At 48.7% G+C, this 17303-nt stretch overlaps 2 protein-coding genes across 5 annotated transcripts in view; one reads left to right on the plus strand and one right to left on the minus strand.

Annotated features, from left to right (window-relative positions):
- scube3 (signal peptide, CUB domain, EGF-like 3) overlaps window positions 1-12319 on the plus strand; it is a 58084-nt gene extending 45765 nt beyond the window's left edge. For 3 of the 4 annotated variants that reach the window (XM_053848603.1, XM_053848604.1, XM_053848606.1), the window contains 15 exons: window positions 108-230; window positions 2833-2949; window positions 6157-6279; window positions 6349-6465; window positions 6530-6625; window positions 6702-6818; window positions 6900-7061; window positions 7131-7334; window positions 7527-7688; window positions 7754-7921; window positions 7980-8141; window positions 8211-8408; window positions 8481-8633; window positions 8879-8958; window positions 10037-12319. In XM_053848603.1, the coding sequence (XP_053704578.1) occupies window positions 108-230; window positions 2833-2949; window positions 6157-6279; window positions 6349-6465; window positions 6530-6625; window positions 6702-6818; window positions 6900-7061; window positions 7131-7334; window positions 7527-7688; window positions 7754-7921; window positions 7980-8141; window positions 8211-8408; window positions 8481-8633; window positions 8879-8958; window positions 10037-10189 (2135 nt within the window). In that variant the 3' untranslated portion in view covers window positions 10190-12319. Of the gene's footprint in view, window positions 1-107; window positions 231-2832; window positions 2950-6156; window positions 6280-6348; window positions 6466-6529; window positions 6626-6701; window positions 7062-7130; window positions 7335-7526; window positions 7689-7753; window positions 7922-7979; window positions 8142-8210; window positions 8409-8480; window positions 8634-8878; window positions 8959-10036 lie in introns of all 4 variants that reach the window. The other variant, XM_053848602.1, reaches the window with a different exon arrangement.
- Window positions 12320-12914: 595 nt separating this feature from the next.
- Window positions 12915-16882, minus strand: commd7 (COMM domain containing 7). Its single transcript, XM_053850103.1, has 9 exons — window positions 16734-16882; window positions 16337-16390; window positions 16161-16263; window positions 15978-16034; window positions 15257-15294; window positions 15083-15173; window positions 14583-14632; window positions 13716-13764; window positions 12915-13416 (listed from the first exon to the last, which is right to left on the minus strand). The coding sequence occupies exons 1-9, from the start codon at window positions 16812-16814 to the stop codon at window positions 13340-13342; spliced, it is 600 nt and encodes a 199-aa protein (XP_053706078.1). The 5' UTR covers window positions 16815-16882; the 3' UTR covers window positions 12915-13339.
- Between the last annotated feature and the right edge of the window lie 421 nt (window positions 16883-17303).

Genomic DNA, 17303 nt, shown 5'->3' on the forward strand with positions numbered 1-17303 from the left:
CCCAGGTCTTATACAGCTCTGCTACTTTAACTCAAACGTCCTTTTTTTCTGCAATTAAAATCTGGCTAAGGTGAAAGCTTATTGATTTTTACGCTCTTTGCTTGCAGATATCGACGAATGCCGTCTCAACAACGGGGGGTGTGATCATGTGTGTCGGAACACAGTGGGGAGCTTTGAGTGCAGCTGCAAGAAAGGATACAAGCTGCTGACCAATGAGCGGACATGTCAAGGTAGGACGTCTGGGTGGTTTCAGGGACTGAGGATGGATTCATTTGGCTATTTGATGCCCCTCTGATGTTTGTGTGAAGAGCGTTTCTAGTTTGTGCTAAACATCTCTTCATGAAGCTGCAGAGTTATAAGGATCAAACCAAGCGAGCAACTATTTAAAGAGGTTGATCAGGGTGAAAATGACTTGTCATTTGGCAAGAGTCTAGCTGATGGGTGTCGGAACTCCTCCCCCTTTTTACGTCACCCGCCGTTTCCCTGCAGGTGCAGCTGCGAACTGCACCGAGGTCAGCCAGCGGTGTTGCAAATGATTTGCCATAAAACCCGCGTGTTTAAAGACGTATCAAACCACGACAAAAACATCTGGAGAACGGCGATAGGCGGGCCCGAAGCGAGGAGTTGAGCTCAGGCTCCAAAACCATGAGACAACACTTTCTCCCCCTCCTCCTCCTCCTCCATTGATGTGGTCAGTCAACATCCAGCCTGGTCGACATCACTGTCAGGCTCTGGCTTTGTGAATCACAAGCCGGCATGAAGGGGAAAAAAAAACATCAAATGCACTGAGAACAGGGCTCTTTTCCTCCGAGTCACTTTCCCAATATTGTTTCTTTTCATGGGATTCCTTTCTTTCATTATTTAGAGCCAAACAATGCTAAGTTTGTTTTGTCCAAATTACACAGATAACTGAGAAAATGTGGTCTGTGCATGCAGGAATGTAAATCACCGCCTGTTTTGTGTGGCACGGTGCCTTCACTGAGGCGGCTGTTTGGGCGCGACTCCGGGCCGACGTTGACCTTGTTTGGTTCTGTCATCTCAAGATTTGTTGTTGTACACGTTCCCCATAGTCACCTGCTCTTGTTGTTGTTGTTGATGAAGTGGCTTTTCTCAGAGTTAACTGAATCAAGCCCTTGGAAAGGATGGAAGGTACACAGCTGCTGAAACGGCCTCAAAGCTTCTCATGACCCATAGAAGTTTTTTTTCCTCCACTGTCTCCTGGTGTCGTACTTTTTTGGATGACATCGGCTGCTCTTGAAATACGACTTGCCGCCATCAAGGTGTTGAGATATGTCCGTGAGTTCAGCCGCTATCTGGGTTTGAACAGTCACGGTGTTTCCCTGCTGTCAGTGGTGCATGGTACATCAGTCAGGATGAGGCATGCCTGCTGATTCCCTGCCAGCATTCCTCCATCCTCACTCACCCCTACGGCTCAGCCCTAATCCACCAGGACGTGCACCGGAGCCTGTGTTTCACCAAACATCTGAGATACCTGACCACAGTCATGACACTCTCAAATTCCACCCAACAACAAGGGGTGGATCAGATGAGCTGGAAAAGCTTTCTTTTTTAATGCACATTGTGCCCTCTGTTTGCACGGCTTTCCTAAAGAAATGATCAAAGTACTCCCTGGCTGTGACGCAGACAGATTTCATGTTTTGAGTGTGACCCACTCATTCGCTGAACCTCCTGTAATTGCCCTTAAATACCTGCATCATGTGTCAGCTGGCGACAGGCGTGCGCTCCAGACGTGAGGGATCGAGGCCGGCACTCACGTTTTCTGTGTCGATTACACATTGAGCACAGTGTGATGTGGCAAGTCATCTTTTTTGTCTCCCAGAATGCAACATGTGTTTGCCCAGGCTTGACAGATGACTTGGAATAACCTGGGTGTTCAAAAGAAAGAAGTCTTTTGTCACGACTTGTACGTCTCAGGAGGACACAACTGAACCCAACTCCTGTTGCCAGGCCGGATTAATGTTCGTTGAATTTGTGACTGTTGCTGTGCGTTCTGGAACTTTACTCCCTTGTTTTTTTCCAGAAATGAGTGACCTTTTAGAGAAACCACTGATTTGAGCTGTCAGAGGATTCCAACTGCGTTGGCAGCAGTGTTGCCACAGTTACATTGAAAAAGTAATCTGACTACTGATTACTCCCTCAAATAGTAACTTAGTCACTTGATGACTTGAATTTCAAAGTAACTAAGTTAGCTTACAAGTTACTTGTCAAGTTACATTTGGCAGCTGACTACAGCTCTCATTGCCGAAACAATATCTTTTATGTCAATTTGGAGGTTGGAGTTCTTGGGCGTCTGGTGTTTTTCCATTTTTTTAGCACAATCTCACTTATATGAATGTACACTAAATGTTTTATTTTGACACACTCTGACCCAAAGTGATATATTGTCATTTACAGTTTATAATAAGGCATAAGTTTATGAAGTCTCAGTGTGTGATGTCTCATCAGTCACATGAAGAAACACGACTACGCCATTGTGACTTCACTGCATTTTACAAGGGAGGTCAAGTCATTTTTTTCTCTCTGACAAAATCTTGGTGATCTTGAAGAAATGATTGACAAGTTCCACTTCTGTCCCCTAATGTGTCCACAGTTGCGTCCCAGTGAGAAAATTTCAATTTCAGCTCAGCAGTTGTTGTTTGCAGGAGGTCAGGCACAATAGCAACTCAATCTTTTTCTCTTCGGCGGCGCAGTTGTCTTGTGGCGACGGTTTATTCCCACCATTACATGTTACATACAATGGGAGTGGCTCACAATGAAGTTCCATTTCCTTGCGAGAGTGGTTACTGATGGTGCTCCTTTGTGTCCGCGCAGACATCGACGAGTGCTCTTTCGACCGCGCCTGCGACCATTTCTGCGTCAACTCGGCCGGCAGTTTCCAGTGTCTCTGCAGCAAAGGCTACGTGCTCTACGGGCTGGCCCACTGTGGAGGTGGGTGCACTGCAGAAGCAACATGACTTCCAAGATCAATGTTTGTTATTACAATGTCTGGCCTGCCCGCTAACACTTTCACAGGTTTCCTGGCCATCTTGAAAGTCATTTTAAAACTATCCATCCCACCTCTAACGCCCTCTGTGACCTTATCTCAAGTCACTTCTTGATCACTACGACTGTGAGGTAGAAGGTAGAAGATTTGATTGAGTTGTTTGAGTTGTCAAAGTGGCTTTCCATGCGTCGTCCTGAAATATAACAAAACAGGTAGCTGGCCGCAAGGAAGGAAACCAATCTGGAAACTTGTGCCTCTCTTGGCATCAATTTAAAGTCTGCATGATTCTTGCGGTATTGCGAAGCATGAAGAGGAGGTGGCGTGCCGCGTTCCCTCGCGGGGAGTGTGACCGACATTAATGTGCTCCTGCTCCACATAGCTGCTGCAGAACCGATGGTTGATGCTGCGTTTGGTGTCAGCCGGAGTTGTCTGCTGGGTGTGAAGGTTTGTCAGATCCGTCTGGTGAGCATCCTCTGGTGTTCAGGCGAAGCCTTTGATTGTGAATCAGCAGTCTCTATCTGCTGCCGACTCCCATGCCCCAGGCCTCTGCAGTGTCTGACAGAAGAACTGAAGATGACTCATGTGATTCCTGCTCGTTTTGTGGAATTTATCGAATTTATTTTAGACATTTATTAAACAATGTAATATTATTAATTTTGTCCAGTGGGCGGTAGGGGTGGCTCATATCGACAAAAATGATGTGAGCCAAGGCAGATGAGCGCGTCAGAGAACCTAACCTACCCATCTCATCAACTCAGAGTCCATCAGTGTCATTATCTAAAGTACCCTGTATTAAAAATAAGTTGAAAACTACGATTGCGAAGTCCACCACACGCTCCACAGCTGTCACACGCCGGTGTCGGCTGTCCAATGCAGCGGAGCTGGAGAGCGCGGCACACCGTCACGGTCTCGTCATGGTCACGTGTGCAGGTCCGATGCGGCGAGTGAGCCACGTGTTTCTCGAATTTACCGTGAGATGCAGAATTGTCATGGCGGAGATTGTGTTTGGCGGTATATCATGTAGGATATCGCCCATCCCTGGTGGGTGGTTAGCACCGCTGCCTCCCAGGAAGAAGGTTCGGGGGTTCAAGTCCCGGAACAGGACTAAGTGGTGGTTGACTGAAGATGTGTGAATTTAATTGACAAACAGTTATTGTCTAGTTAGGAGCTTTGTGGTTATGTTGAAGTTGTTTTCGGCCCTGACAACACCACAAGGGCAATCATTGAAATGCCATCGGTTTATCATGGCAACTCCATTGATGTCCAGCAGCACGGACCTTCACTGGAGGTCAGTGCTTGGCTCCTCTGAACACATTGACAGCTGCAAAATCTGCCGGCTGAGGAGTTAACGCTCGCTGATCAGATTTGCTGGGCTCCTGCTCTCATGATTGGACCACACTCAGAGCGGAGGAGATGGTCAGACATAAACGATTCCACCGTTGAGAGCCGTGATAAACGATTTCCTCTTGTCTTTTCATCTGCGCTGTCGGAACTGTTAGATAACCCTGCAGATTTATGGAGCTTTCTGCCCCTCTCGCTCTCTCTCCCGGTCATATCCAAGGTCAGGCTGCTCCTCTTGTGGTTGATCCAGCCAAAGTCTGTGCGTCACTGTCCCGTCAGCAGATCTAGGGAGTAACCTCGGCCTGCTCCAGGAAGGAATTTTTCATGTGGATCGTGCAAAGTTGAAATGCCGTTTTTGGGGAAACTCTGGGTTTATGGAGCAATAGTTCTGAAACCCTTTCGCTGTTTTCGACCAGCACAGTTATTTGTGGAGTTTCGGAGCAGCCGGTGACGGATGTCTTAAGATTCCATCAGCTTTGGTTTGAGGTCCCCACTCTCCAAATTGAACCGTGCGGCAGACGAGCGCCGCATCGTCGAGCAGATCTTGCAACGTGAGGCTAAAGTGCCGTTCACAAAGTCACCCTGTGTTTGAGTTCAGAGGTTCGCTGAGTTTTTATTGGGGGTGAGAGATTGAAAGAGGCGAGGAAGGGGAGGGGCGTTGTTATCAGCAGATGGATCATCAATCACTGCTATCATCTCCGTCCCCGCGCTGACATCTCCACCACAGTTTGTCACATCCTCTCGACTTGTGTCGAGTCTTGGATGTGGGCTGCTGGAGCGGCTGTGTTGGAGATATCAAATGAGGTTTATTTTAGAACGTATGTCTGAGTCTGCCTCACTCAGAAGAATACTCCTCCCACCGTCTTCATCTATTACACCAACAAGGAGCTGCTTATTTGGTCTCCATCTTGGTGAACTCCAAATGGCTTTTTTCATTTCATAGTTTCTTCTCGCTCAGCTAATTTCTGTGCATAACATAACTTCCTCACAGGTCCTAATTGTTCTGGTTTCTGTTTCATGTTGAACCTGATATTTTTTTGTTTGACTATGTTTATCTAGTCTCTTCTGATCATTCATCTAGATCAGTGGCATCGAACACAATCACACCTGGGACCAAAAGTTGAAATGCAAAGTTGCAAGCCAAAGAAAAGTCTAATTTAGTTTAGCAGAGTCTGTCTGCGGTTCAATGCTCACTCTGGCTTCCTGGTGTGTGTTTAATTGCCAGCATTCACGACAGCTCGGAAGTCTTTGGAAGTCTGATAGCCTTTTGTAATCTTCTAAAACAGCCTGTTAAAATCATACGTCGTATCATTGTGTCTCAGGAGTGCATTGTAATTTTGAATGAATTCGATTTGTATGAGACTGTTATTTAGAATCCACCATTTCATGAAATCATGAAATCATGAAATCACTTGGCGAACTAGATATGGCCCCCAGACCTTGACTTTGTTTATAATTTGGTTTCTCTTTTGATTGTTTCACTTGTTCAATCAGTAAATATCAATGAGTTTACACTTGAATTTCTTAAAAACTTCGCATTTCAAATTATTGCCCCACTTTTTCTTCATTGAAATTACTATTATTTGTATTAGAAATCCACTTTTAACCACATTGTGCTTATTTCACCAGCATTTTGTCACACTCGCTTTGTCGACTGGGACAGACTGTTCTGTTTGTTCTTCCTGTTTAACAGTCTCGTTTCTTAAAAAGCAGCGTTTACTGCATTTGTCAGCTGTAATGGATGGTCGCACATGCTTCCTACTTCTGTTCTATTCCTGGGAGTGGAACTAATAACTGTGCAAACTCCCCAGATATTGACGAGTGCAGCATAAATCGCGGCGGCTGTAAATTCGGCTGCATTAACACTCTGGGGAGTTACGAGTGCACTTGTCCGCCCGGATTCAAGCTGCACTGGAACAGGAAGGACTGCGTTGGTATGTAGCTGCGCTGAGGCCCTGTGGCCGCCACGGCCATCGCACTCACACAAGCGTCTTCTCCGCCAGAGCTCGTCAAGTGTCCCGCTGGGCTCGTCGCGCCCAAGGCGACGCTGACCTGCAGCAAAACCGGCAAGAAGGAGAGCTGCTCTCTCACGTGCGCGTCCAAGGCTCACTATCTGGCAGGTGGGTCACACAAAGCCCAGCCCGGGGGAGTTGAGGTTCTATCGGTTTGTCATCGTCGTTTCAGAGTCTGACAACAGCTACTCGGTCAGCTGTGGCATCCCCATCCTCAGAGGGAAATCCCCCGCCAGGCTCAACTCCAGCACCAGTCACAGCTGCATCGGTGAGTGGCACCACTGTGGCTCACCACTGTAGGACCGCTGTGTACCACGATGCTGCGTGTGTGTGTGTGTGTGTAGAGACGCTGGCCCCTCCGGTGAAGCAGACGGCGTCCTTCAAGATTAAAAACGCAAAGTGTCACCTGCACCCCAAACTGACCGGCAGGACGGAGGACCGAGGGCGGACACTCGGACCAGGTCAGTGCTCCAGGCCTGGGACTGAGTGTCAGTTGTCCGCCTCTGCTCTTGTCATGATTTGTTTCGCTGCTCCCTCTACAGGCGGGGGGCAGCCCTGCAGTAACTGCTTGGTGACCTTCGTCAATCTCAAGTGCGACTCCTCCAGGAAAGGAAAGGGCCGCAGGGCTCGCAACCCCTCCAACAAGGAGATCACGCGCATCACCCTGGAGCTGGAGGCGGAGGTGAAAGCCGGAGACACGACAGGTCAGCGCCGTCTTCCAATAACCGTCTCAGTTGGAATGAAGTCGGCGGAGTGACGTTTGTCTTTGGCAGGGAGCTGCAATCTCAGCTGCCTGAGGCAGCGCATGGAGAAGCAGGTGAAGACCTACATCAAAGCGCTGAAGAAGTCCATCAACCAGGAGCGCTTCCTGATCCGGGTGGCAGGTTTGGAGTACGAAGTGGCCCAGAAACTTCCCCAGGTGGCTCCCGTACATGAGAACTGTGGGCCAGGCTGGGAGAAAGACAGCGGACGCTGTGGTGAGTTGCTCTGGTCAGCGCTCTCTGATGTGAACTTCATATGAATGGAAAGTTTGAAACGGATGCTCCAACTATTAGTGAATGACGGCGCCATCTTGTGTTTGATTTCTGGAGTTACAATTGTCATTTTTATGCTTTCAATTATCAGCGTGGCGAATGAAGTCAATGTCCTCTTGGATATGTGTCCCTCAGTCAGATGCTTGTCGGGGTCTTACTACCACGGTGAGCAGGAGCGCTGTGTCCAGTGTCCCCCCGGGACCTTCCAGGAGAGGGAGGGGCAGCTGGCCTGCGACCTCTGTCCCGGCAGCGACGGACACGGACCTATGGGAGCACGGAACATCTCCTCCTGCGCAGGTAGCCCCCTTCATCCTCTTGACCTTGAGAGAGGTCAGCGAGCTGAAACCATCTCTGCTCTCCAGGTCAGTGTCCCAATGGCTACTTCTCCGGTGACGGCTTCAAGCCATGTCAGCCGTGTCCTCCGGGGACCTACCAGCCCGACCTGGGCCGGACGCTGTGTTTCCCCTGTGGGGGGGGGCTGAGCACCAAGCGAGAAGGGGCCAGCTCTTTCCACGACTGCGAGGTCAAAGGTGAGCGCTCCCTACGAGACGCGCGGGTCGACGGAACCTGAACACGTTGTGTCTGCAGTCCAGTGTTCTCCGGGTCACTATTACAACACCACCGTGCACCGATGTATCCGCTGCCCAGTGGGGACCTATCAGACGGAGTTCCGACAGAACTACTGCATCTCCTGTCCAGGAAACACCACCACGGACTTCGACGGAGCCACCAGCGTTTCGCAGTGCAAGAGTGAGAGAGAGCGGAAGTGGCCGTTCAGCACGTGCGGGTGCTGACCTGTGTGTGTTCTCCTGAGCCCAGACAGGCAGTGTGGCGGAGAGATGGGCGAGTTCATGGGCTACATTGAGTCACCCAACTACCCGGGGAATTACCCGGCCAACGTGGAGTGCATCTGGAACATCAACCCGCCCAGCAAGCGCAAGATCCTCATCGTGGTGCCGGAGATTTTCCTCCCCTCCGAGGACGAGTGCGGGGACGTGCTGGTGATGAGGAAGAACTGTGAGTTGTGCGTGTGGTTGACCTGCAGGGGGAGCAGCTCTTGAACATTGGTGGTCTGTGTGCTCCTGCAAGGGTCTGCCACTTCCATCACCACTTACGAGACCTGCCAGACGTACGAGCGGCCCATCGCCTTCACCGCTCGCTCCCGCCGCCTGTGGATTAACTTCAAGTCCAACGAGGCCAACAGTGCCAGAGGCTTCCAGATCCCTTACGTCACGTATGACGGTGAGCAGCTCTTGAAAACCCCTGAAAAGCCGACTCAGCATCACACAAGGCATCGCTTGTTTGAGAAAGCACACTCACTTTTCTCCCTCCAGAGAAGCTTGATCCATTGTTACACAGCAGATGTTCAACTCAAGCATGGAGCCGCTGTTGTTTTAAAAACAGATCAACAATCTGCTCCAACTACTGCAGGCCAGAAGAAAGATTGAGTTGATAACCGCGTCTGTGTGATGGTCTCTCCCCTGCAGAGGACTACGAGCAGCTGGTGGAGGACATCGTTCGAGACGGACGACTCTACGCCTCAGAGAATCATCAAGAAATCCTCAAGGTTCGCAGCCTGTCTGTGGAGTTGAACTAAAATAATCAGTGTTTAGTGATTTAATCTCCTGAAATTAACTTTTTGACTGGACTGTATTTGGATGGTTACCAATCCAAGCAACAATTCAATTCTGATCAGGGTTTTTGCTGCCGATCACAGATACCGATCACATGGATTGACAATGAAGTTGTCATCAAAATGATGAGACCTCCTGTGTTAAAACATGAACCATGAAATCATTTTAATTCAGACACTATTTAATATTCCTCTTCAAGGTGGCAAATAATAGAGAAAAAACCTTGCAGAACGCAGCAACTATTCTGTCAAACGCACAACTGAAAAACCTTGAATATGAGGTGAGACGTGGCAGTTTGCTGAGACTCTGCTGTGTCCGTGAAACATGTACACACTGGCTTACACACTTGTAGCGGGACCATGAGACACAGAGCACTGCATTTGTGGAAAGTTTCCACTCCGGACGTTTTCAAAAGTTTCCGATTCAGGTGGCTGACAAACGCTGCACCCGATGGATCGAGCGATGGATGCGGTCGTTTCCGTCTCCGTACAGACGACACCTGAGAAAGACTGCTCATCTAGCTTGGTGAAATTACTGATTATTTCTTGGGCAATTAGCTTAGCGCTCCGAATGTCACGCTGGGACCGCCAGTTGTTGCTAAGCATCAGCTGCACTAACAGCTGCTGCAGAGGAACCAGCGGTGTCACTTTCATGAGCCCAGAAAACTCGGTGCTCCATCAAGTGCTGGAGCTTTAAAAAGTGTGTGTCATTTGAAGGTGCTTCCCTGCACAACACTTTCCCGTGCATGTGCCGCAGGATGCAAACGTTACATGGCAGATTGAAAGAATCTTCACGAGAGTCGGGAGGAGCAGACGCGGCATCAGTCAGTGCGCCGGCTGTCACACGTGATCAGTTGTTGTGATCTGCATTCACCGGTCACGCTGAGATTGGCCTTAAATTCTGTATCGTTTTATTTGACTTGACTTCATTTGCTGCCTTATAGCATGTCTCAGTATGGTGAGCTATCCTACATGTGTTTGGTTGAGCCTCACGTCTCTGTTCTCCCTGCAGGACAAGAAACTGATCAAGACTCTCTTCGACGTTCTGGCTCACCCCAACAACTACTTCAAGTACACCACTCGGGAGTCCAACGAGATGCTGCCGCGCTCCTTCATCCGACTCATAAGCAGCAAAGTCTCAGCGTTCCTGCGGCCTTACAAGTAAAGGTCACTCCCCCCCCACACAGGCTTTGGACCGTGACCTCCCCCCAACCCTTGACCACCCCCTCCACTTGACCAGCCGCACCCCCAGACTGTCACAGGACCGAGCAACACAAGTGTACAACCACCCGCTTCTATTTCCCATCGGCTTGGACGACAAACACGAAGCACGCCGGCGAAACCCTGCGCATCGGTGTGCTGTCATTGTCACGTCATTACAGGACTGTAGTGGGGAGCTTGGTTTCCACGGTGCTGTGCAATGGAACCATGGACAGTAGGAACTGAGACTGTAGGAGTGATGTTTGTGTTTATGAGCCCGGTGGAGCCGACGTGACGTCCGACTGCGACGTCTGTCATTAAGTCTGAGTGGAGTGTTGTGTTGCGTAACTGTGTTTCCACCTCGTGTGTCCGCGTGCTGTCCTCTGGGAGGAGCAGTTCCCGACAGCTTCTCCAAGCCTTCACTTTATTGAGCTCTTAGAGCCGCCTCCCAGTGTTTTGCTGTTAAAACAGTTCATCTGCGTTTTGTTCCGTTTCTGGTGCTCTTCTTCTTTGACGATAAAGTGGTCCGCTGGTAAAGGGACGAAGCATCCAAACAACATTTTAGAGAGGCACAGCTGTCGATTGGCTCTGAGAGAGGAACATGGAGAGATGTATGCGACGGACGTTTTTGTTTGCTGCTTCATGTGAAAGGTCACTTTATTTCTCCGATCACACGTTTGTGGGCGGTCCTCTCTCCCCACAGGTCGCCGCCGTCACCCTTTTATTTCAATCTTGTAAATAGTTAATATAAGTTAGACGAGGGTTGAGCTCTTCAACCCTGATTTTTCTTTTTTTTTTTGCGCAGGAAAAACTTCTGACCCCCTGAACATCTTAATTCCAAAGACGCCCCACCACAGTCAACAGTTAGGTCAGTCCCATGCGTGACAACAGCTGGTCCAAAGATCTCAGTCAGGCTCTAGATTCATGTTGTTCAGAACCAGATGTGCCCATGTCTTCACTGCAGGTAGATGGTGAGATTCTACTGTCCAGAATTAAAATGTCCAGGGTATCAGAAATTTGAATACTTCAAACTATATGATATGTTGAGCTTCTGAAGGGTGAGCTGGTTTCTCTGCTCTCTTCTTGCTTGAGGCTCCTCGGCATGACAGCGGCATGGCTTGGAGGCATCTGCCCGCGGCACAGCTCAGGTGCGACGAAGCCCGGGTTGCTCTGACGGCAGCCTTCAGGTCAGGAGCGGCAGTGGCGCTGTTGTCTCTGCTCCAGCCTCCTGTACCTGCAGCAGTGTGGCAGGCCGAACGTCTTGCTGGAAAGTGAAGCTGGTCAAGAGAAGGAAGCAGGAAGTGCTCTACAATGCTTGAGCATCCTTCAGGTGAAAACATGATGTACCAGAATAAATATTGAACTGCACATTTGGTCCTCAACACTAAATCCTTATCACTGAAGAAAGATGGATTTTGATGTGGTTTGAAAGTTTTTGATTCCAGTCACACACAGGTCCTCAACGTCAACGTCGCTAGTCAAGGTCAAAATACCGTTGAAAGTATTTCTTGTCACTCATTGTTCAGAAAACGCAGTGATGATTCTGGCCTTCGCTGTGAAACTTGACACTCTACTTCATTCAAGTGAGGAGGAAATGGAGGCACAGAATCCGCGTTGTTTGTCGTCCAGTGTGAAGTGGCACAGTCCGATGGCTGCCCTCTTATGTCTATTTATATTATTACCACGAGGACCCCGCAAGGCCTCGGGCATCATTCCTGCAAACCTTTGTTGAAACCGTTGCCTTTTTTTTTTTTTTTAAAGACTTTTCTATGATGTATCATAGAGTTGATGATATTTGCACTTGAATTGTTAATGCTCATGTACATGTCTGGATTTTGTATTGTCTTTTTAAATGAATGGATTTGGTGTTTTGTTGTTTTTCTTGTAGCGTGTTCGTCCTGAGAGGCTCACAGTTTAGTCGGTAGCGGGGAAAAATAAAGTAAACACACACACGATGACGTGGAGAGTGACGACATGTGCAGAGGTGAATGAGTCTGTGCTTGTTCTAGCCCACTTATGGAATAAAATACTGTCCTGCAGCGCCATCATATGTACATGTCTGTCCATAACGATGCTTGGATATTAAAGAACATGAACAAGGTCACATGTTTGACACGTCACTGATGTGCTTCAACAGAGCTGGAGTGACTCACGGCCGGCAGCAGGAGGAGCAGAAGAACGATGTGATGTGATGTGATGTGATGTGATGTGATGTGATGTGATGTGATGTGATGTGATGTGATGTGATGTGATGTGATGTGATGTGATGTGATGTGATGTGATGTGATGTGATGTGATGTGATGTGATGTGATGTGATGTGATGTGATGTGATGTGATGTGATGTGATGTGATGTGATGTGATGTGATGTGATGTGATGTGATGTGATGTGATGTGATGTGATGTGATGTGATGTGATGTGATGTGATGTGATGTGATGTGATGTGATGTGATGTGATGTGATGTGATGTGATGTGATGTGATGTGATGTGATGTGATGTGATGTGATGTGATGTGATGTGATGTGATGTGATGTGATGTGATGTGATGTGATGTGATGTGATGTGATGTGATGTGATGTGATGTGATGTGATGTGATGTGATGTGATGTGATGTGATGTGATGTGATGTGATGTGATGTGATGTGATGTGATGTGATGTGATGTGATGTGAATTCCAGACAAGCAGGTGAGTGCACAAGTGTCATGACGTGTGCTAAAGTAAATCTTTTTATTGACACAATTGAATACAGCTATTTTGGCCCGAGCTTGACATCCCTGGAGTGTGTTCCTGCGCTGGTCTCTCCCACCATGGGATGGACAGGAAGAGTCTCCAGCTGAACTCTCGAGAAAAGGAAGGGGTCGTCTGCCCACACTGAGCCGAAGACACACAGCAGGACATCACGTTCCTGGCAGATGTGTTGCCAGTGATGAGCACAATGTACAAACTCTGGAGAGTGAAATGAAAACAAAGAGGACCAGCAGAGACAGGATGGGTGCCGGCGCCTCCAGGGTTCCCCCTGCAGGACAACAAAGGCCTGGCCATGATGCCTGTCAATAAAGCCCCTCCACGGTGTCAGCAGGAAGGTGCTGGCGTGTTCAATGCCCAGGTCTCTCTCAGGAGAAGCACTCCATGCCGGCCTTGGCACGTTCCATCTCGTGCAGGAAATTGTAAAACTGAGGCAGCGTCAGCTCTGGAAGCAGGAAACACAGAGCTGCAGCTGAGCCACAGGAAAGATTCTTTCATCACTGTGACACATCCTCAACTCATCACTGGAATGCAACCGGTCGACTCTGCCTGACTGAACAGAGGATCGAGGGGATGAGACCAAACACGCTGTTGCCGTGGGAACAGCGTCAACACAATGGCGCCCTCACAGTAAAGGTGTGTCGACTCCACAGATCATCTGACACTCCAGCCCAACGTGAGGACGGCGATGAGCCGCTTCACCCCCCACACCAGTCATGTGACCAGCTCCTCAGCACCACTCACCCATGTAAACGTTTTCCGTGGCGTTTCCTTTCCGAACCACCAGCTTCAGCTGCACAGAAGAGGAGAGGAGAGGAGCAGTGTGAGTCCGCAGGCTGAGGAGGAGGAGCTCCAGAACATCCCTCATCTGACTTGGTCGCCTTCACAGCAACAGGCTGCTGTCACACACACTGGCTGCACTTCCTCAAAACAACATGTACGTTTCCCAAAATACGCCGCAGACAAACAAGAAACTTCACCCATGTGAAGACCATGTCGGGAAATGGAGGACGAATGCCACAAATTCACATCAATCAATGAAATGCACCATGAAACATCCACACACTCAAAGATCTCATGGCCTTTGGTCCAAACTTGTATGAAATAAAAATGAAGAGAAACAAGACTGGATTATTTTACGATGCATTTCCATATTTAAAGCAGACTGTTGATCACATGAAGACATTGACTTGAGTTGGTTGCATTCGCTCCTCCACACCCTTCAGTCTGGACCTGGAGATTCTGACATCCAGCAGTTGGGAACCGGCTTTATTGACTCTGATTTCTTCTCTTTTGGGGATCCTTTCTTTGGGTTGAAAGTCAGATGGAGAGCTGCCAGAATTGCTGCATGACATTCTGGCAGCTCTCCATCTGACATGGCGACACATTTCTCAGGGCTATTTATGTCAAGCCTTGCGATTAATGACCATGACTTACTGATAATTACCACATGACAATGGTAATACATTGATAATGACTTATTGTCCTCCATTATTATTATACTCTGAATCCAGAACTCAGCATGGGTCATGCCTCTCCTCAACCCCGACCACAGCTGAGGTTTCAGCTGTGCCTGGACAACCGACACGCACAAGACAAGAGCGCCCTCACCTGGAGGAAGATGTGGCCGGCTCTCTGCACCTCACTGGTGCCCACGGTGACTGTGCAGGGGAGAAACATGGAACCGGTTCAGTCGGCAGTTTCATCTCATCTCATGACAGCACAATCATGGCTAAGAAAAGCAGACGCGAGTTGACACAGAGCTTTAGACTCAATGACTGGGACTTGATGGACTGAGTGTTCCGTCTCCAGCTTCACGCGGCAGACCTCTCGTCTCTAACTGGTCTAGACAAACAGCTGAGTGGGTGAAGGCAAGTCCAGACAGGGGCAGCTCGGGGGGTGGGGGGTTTCGCATATCATGTGAATGTAAAGGCCAGTGCAACACGCCCTGCGCACCACTGAGGATTACCATCTCCATGAGCCTCCCATGAATACCCCGTGAGGAGGCCAACACAGAGCCATCAGCTGCACATCACGCATGCTAACGCCGTCGTCCGCCTCATGAATAGAAACGGCCGCAACACAGCCAGACGCATGACAGAGAGGCTCACCTCCAAACTTCCACTCCATGTCCAGCAGCTGGTTGACCAGCAGGGTCTGGGCCACAGCCAGTCTGGACAGCGCCGGATAGTGGCTCCCCCACTGTGCAGGAGGCAGAAGATACAGGCTCATCCAGGTGGTACGAGCGACTTGTTCAACAGGAAGGGTCCAACTCAACAACTGACCTGCTCAGAAAAGTGGCTCGCTTTGTCTTCATTCAAGCCTGTTCACGCAGACACAATTCATTTGATCCAAACACGGAAATTCTGCTGACTCAACCCTCAGATATACAGCATACATATATTCAGAACAAAAAAATAAAAATAAAAAAATATATATATGTTAGATATATTTGTTATATATATATATTTTAATACATTACATATATATACATATATAGACAGACAGATAGATAGATTGATAGACAGATAAATAGACAGATAGACAGACAGATTGATGACAGACAGACAGATAGATGGATAGATTGATAGACAGACAGATAGATTGATTGATTGATTGATTGATAGATAGACAGATAGATAGAATGGCTCAGAAAAAAGTGTTATATATGTTATAAGATTTAAAATATGTAAAATGAATATATATATTAAAGGGAAGAAAATGAGAATCCCACGAAAATATCTGGGAATAATTTTTCGGGCTTGCAATAAGCATTAAACAAAGAAGCTTAATAGAAAATATCTCTATCATTTAGTGAACTTGTGTTCCATATTCCTTAAAAATACTTTTGCTCTCCAGACTGTGGTGGAAAGTGGAAATGAACTGGAGAGCTGTGACCTGGAGAACAGAAGCTCAGAGGCTTCGACGCTAACTGGAACCACAAACTGCTGGTGACAAATATAAACAGAAGTATATGCAAAGATTTATGGTGACTGATCTTCATACCCAACGTCTGGAAATCTTCTTTGATTTGGTCGACAGTCAGACTTCTCTTCAGCGCTCCTGGAAAACAACAGAGTGGCGGGCATCACGCAGTGGCCTGGGACTCGGTCCAGGCCGAGTCAGGGGCCGTGGTGATGGAGGGAGTGTGATCTGCGCGTGCAGGTCAGGTCTCTCTCTCTCTCTCACCCTGTGGCACCATCAGCACGCTCTTCATCAGGTTCCTCAGAGGAGCCGCACTCATCCCGTTTTCTCCTGCAAACTCACTCAGCTGCTGCATGAATCGGTCGGTCTGCAGAAGGAGACGGGTCTCACACAGAGCAGGAAGACGGATGGATGGATGGATGGACCGGTGCGTGCGTCACCTCTTTGGGCTCCAACAGGAAAAGGAAGAGGACTTCGATCAGGTGACGGAATTGCTGTCAACAAGACGAGGCTGGTTACACACACACACACACCACATGTCTGACAGTCCACCAGGCACAGGTGGAGGTTCAGAAGGTGCCTGACACCGACCACGGCACCAGGCAGGAACACCGGACACACGTGGTCACAGTCCGTGCTTCCTCCGTGTCTCGTGAGTCACGTGACGCGCGCATATCAACAGCAGAGATGGACCGAAACCTCCGCTTGTTTGACGCTCTTTCCGAGCGCATTTGACACATTACTGTCACTATTTAAGCGGAACCAGTGAAACCATTAAGAGGCCACCGCGACAACACAATCTCTAAATGTTCCAATAACAGCACCGTTGTCACGTACCTGCTCGTTCAATTTGTTCAGATTTTGAAAGTCGGCGGCGACCGCATCCGGCAAACTGTCTTTAGTGAAGTGAAGCTGCATTTTCACTGTGTGTTTTCAAGCTAAACGTCAAACGCTCCGTGCTGCTCCGCACACTTCCGGGTACCGCTACACGCGCATGCGCCCTGCTCCGCGGTGCCTCAGACCAGAGTTCACTTTTTATTTTTCACCCTCTTTCTGGAAAAGTAAAGAATCTCTCATGTGACGACCACGCGAGTTCAGTTTGTGCGGATATATATACTGTGTCCATAGCAGAACAATGCACAGAACCAAATCCTGTGTTCTTCCAAACGTGAGGAAGAGGTCATGAAGTGACCCGGTGTCAGATTTGACTCCTTCCTTGACTCAAGATGGTGGTGTAGAGGAGGCGTGTGGTGAGAATATGGATGTGGAGCCACTGTCGCTCTGCATGAAAAGTGGCGCTGCGTGCGTGCGCATGACCTCCCGAGTCCTTCAAGGGTGAAGCGCCTTGGACCAAAACATGGAATAAACTGAATGTTCTTGTTCCTAATTCCATCTGAGCAGCTGACC

The sequence above is a fragment of the Synchiropus splendidus genome, chromosome 18, assembly GCF_027744825.2.
Source record: "Synchiropus splendidus isolate RoL2022-P1 chromosome 18, RoL_Sspl_1.0, whole genome shotgun sequence".
NCBI classification, from domain to species: Eukaryota; Metazoa; Chordata; class Actinopteri; order Syngnathiformes; family Callionymidae; genus Synchiropus; species Synchiropus splendidus.

Bases quoted from the DNA above. Each gene is read 5' to 3' on its own strand.
- commd7 (XM_053850103.1), bottom strand. From the start codon at position 16,814: ATGCAGCTTCACTTCACTAAAGACAGTTTGCCGGATGCGGTCGCCGCC. The intron at 16,035-16,160 runs GTGAGAGAGAGA...GTTGTTTTCCAG, and splicing joins CGTGCTGATGGTGCCACAGG to GAGCGCTGAAGAGAAGTCTG. The intron at 15,295-15,977 runs GTATGAAGATCA...CTGCGTGAACAG, and splicing joins AGAAGATTTCCAGACGTTGG to GCTTGAATGAAGACAAAGCG.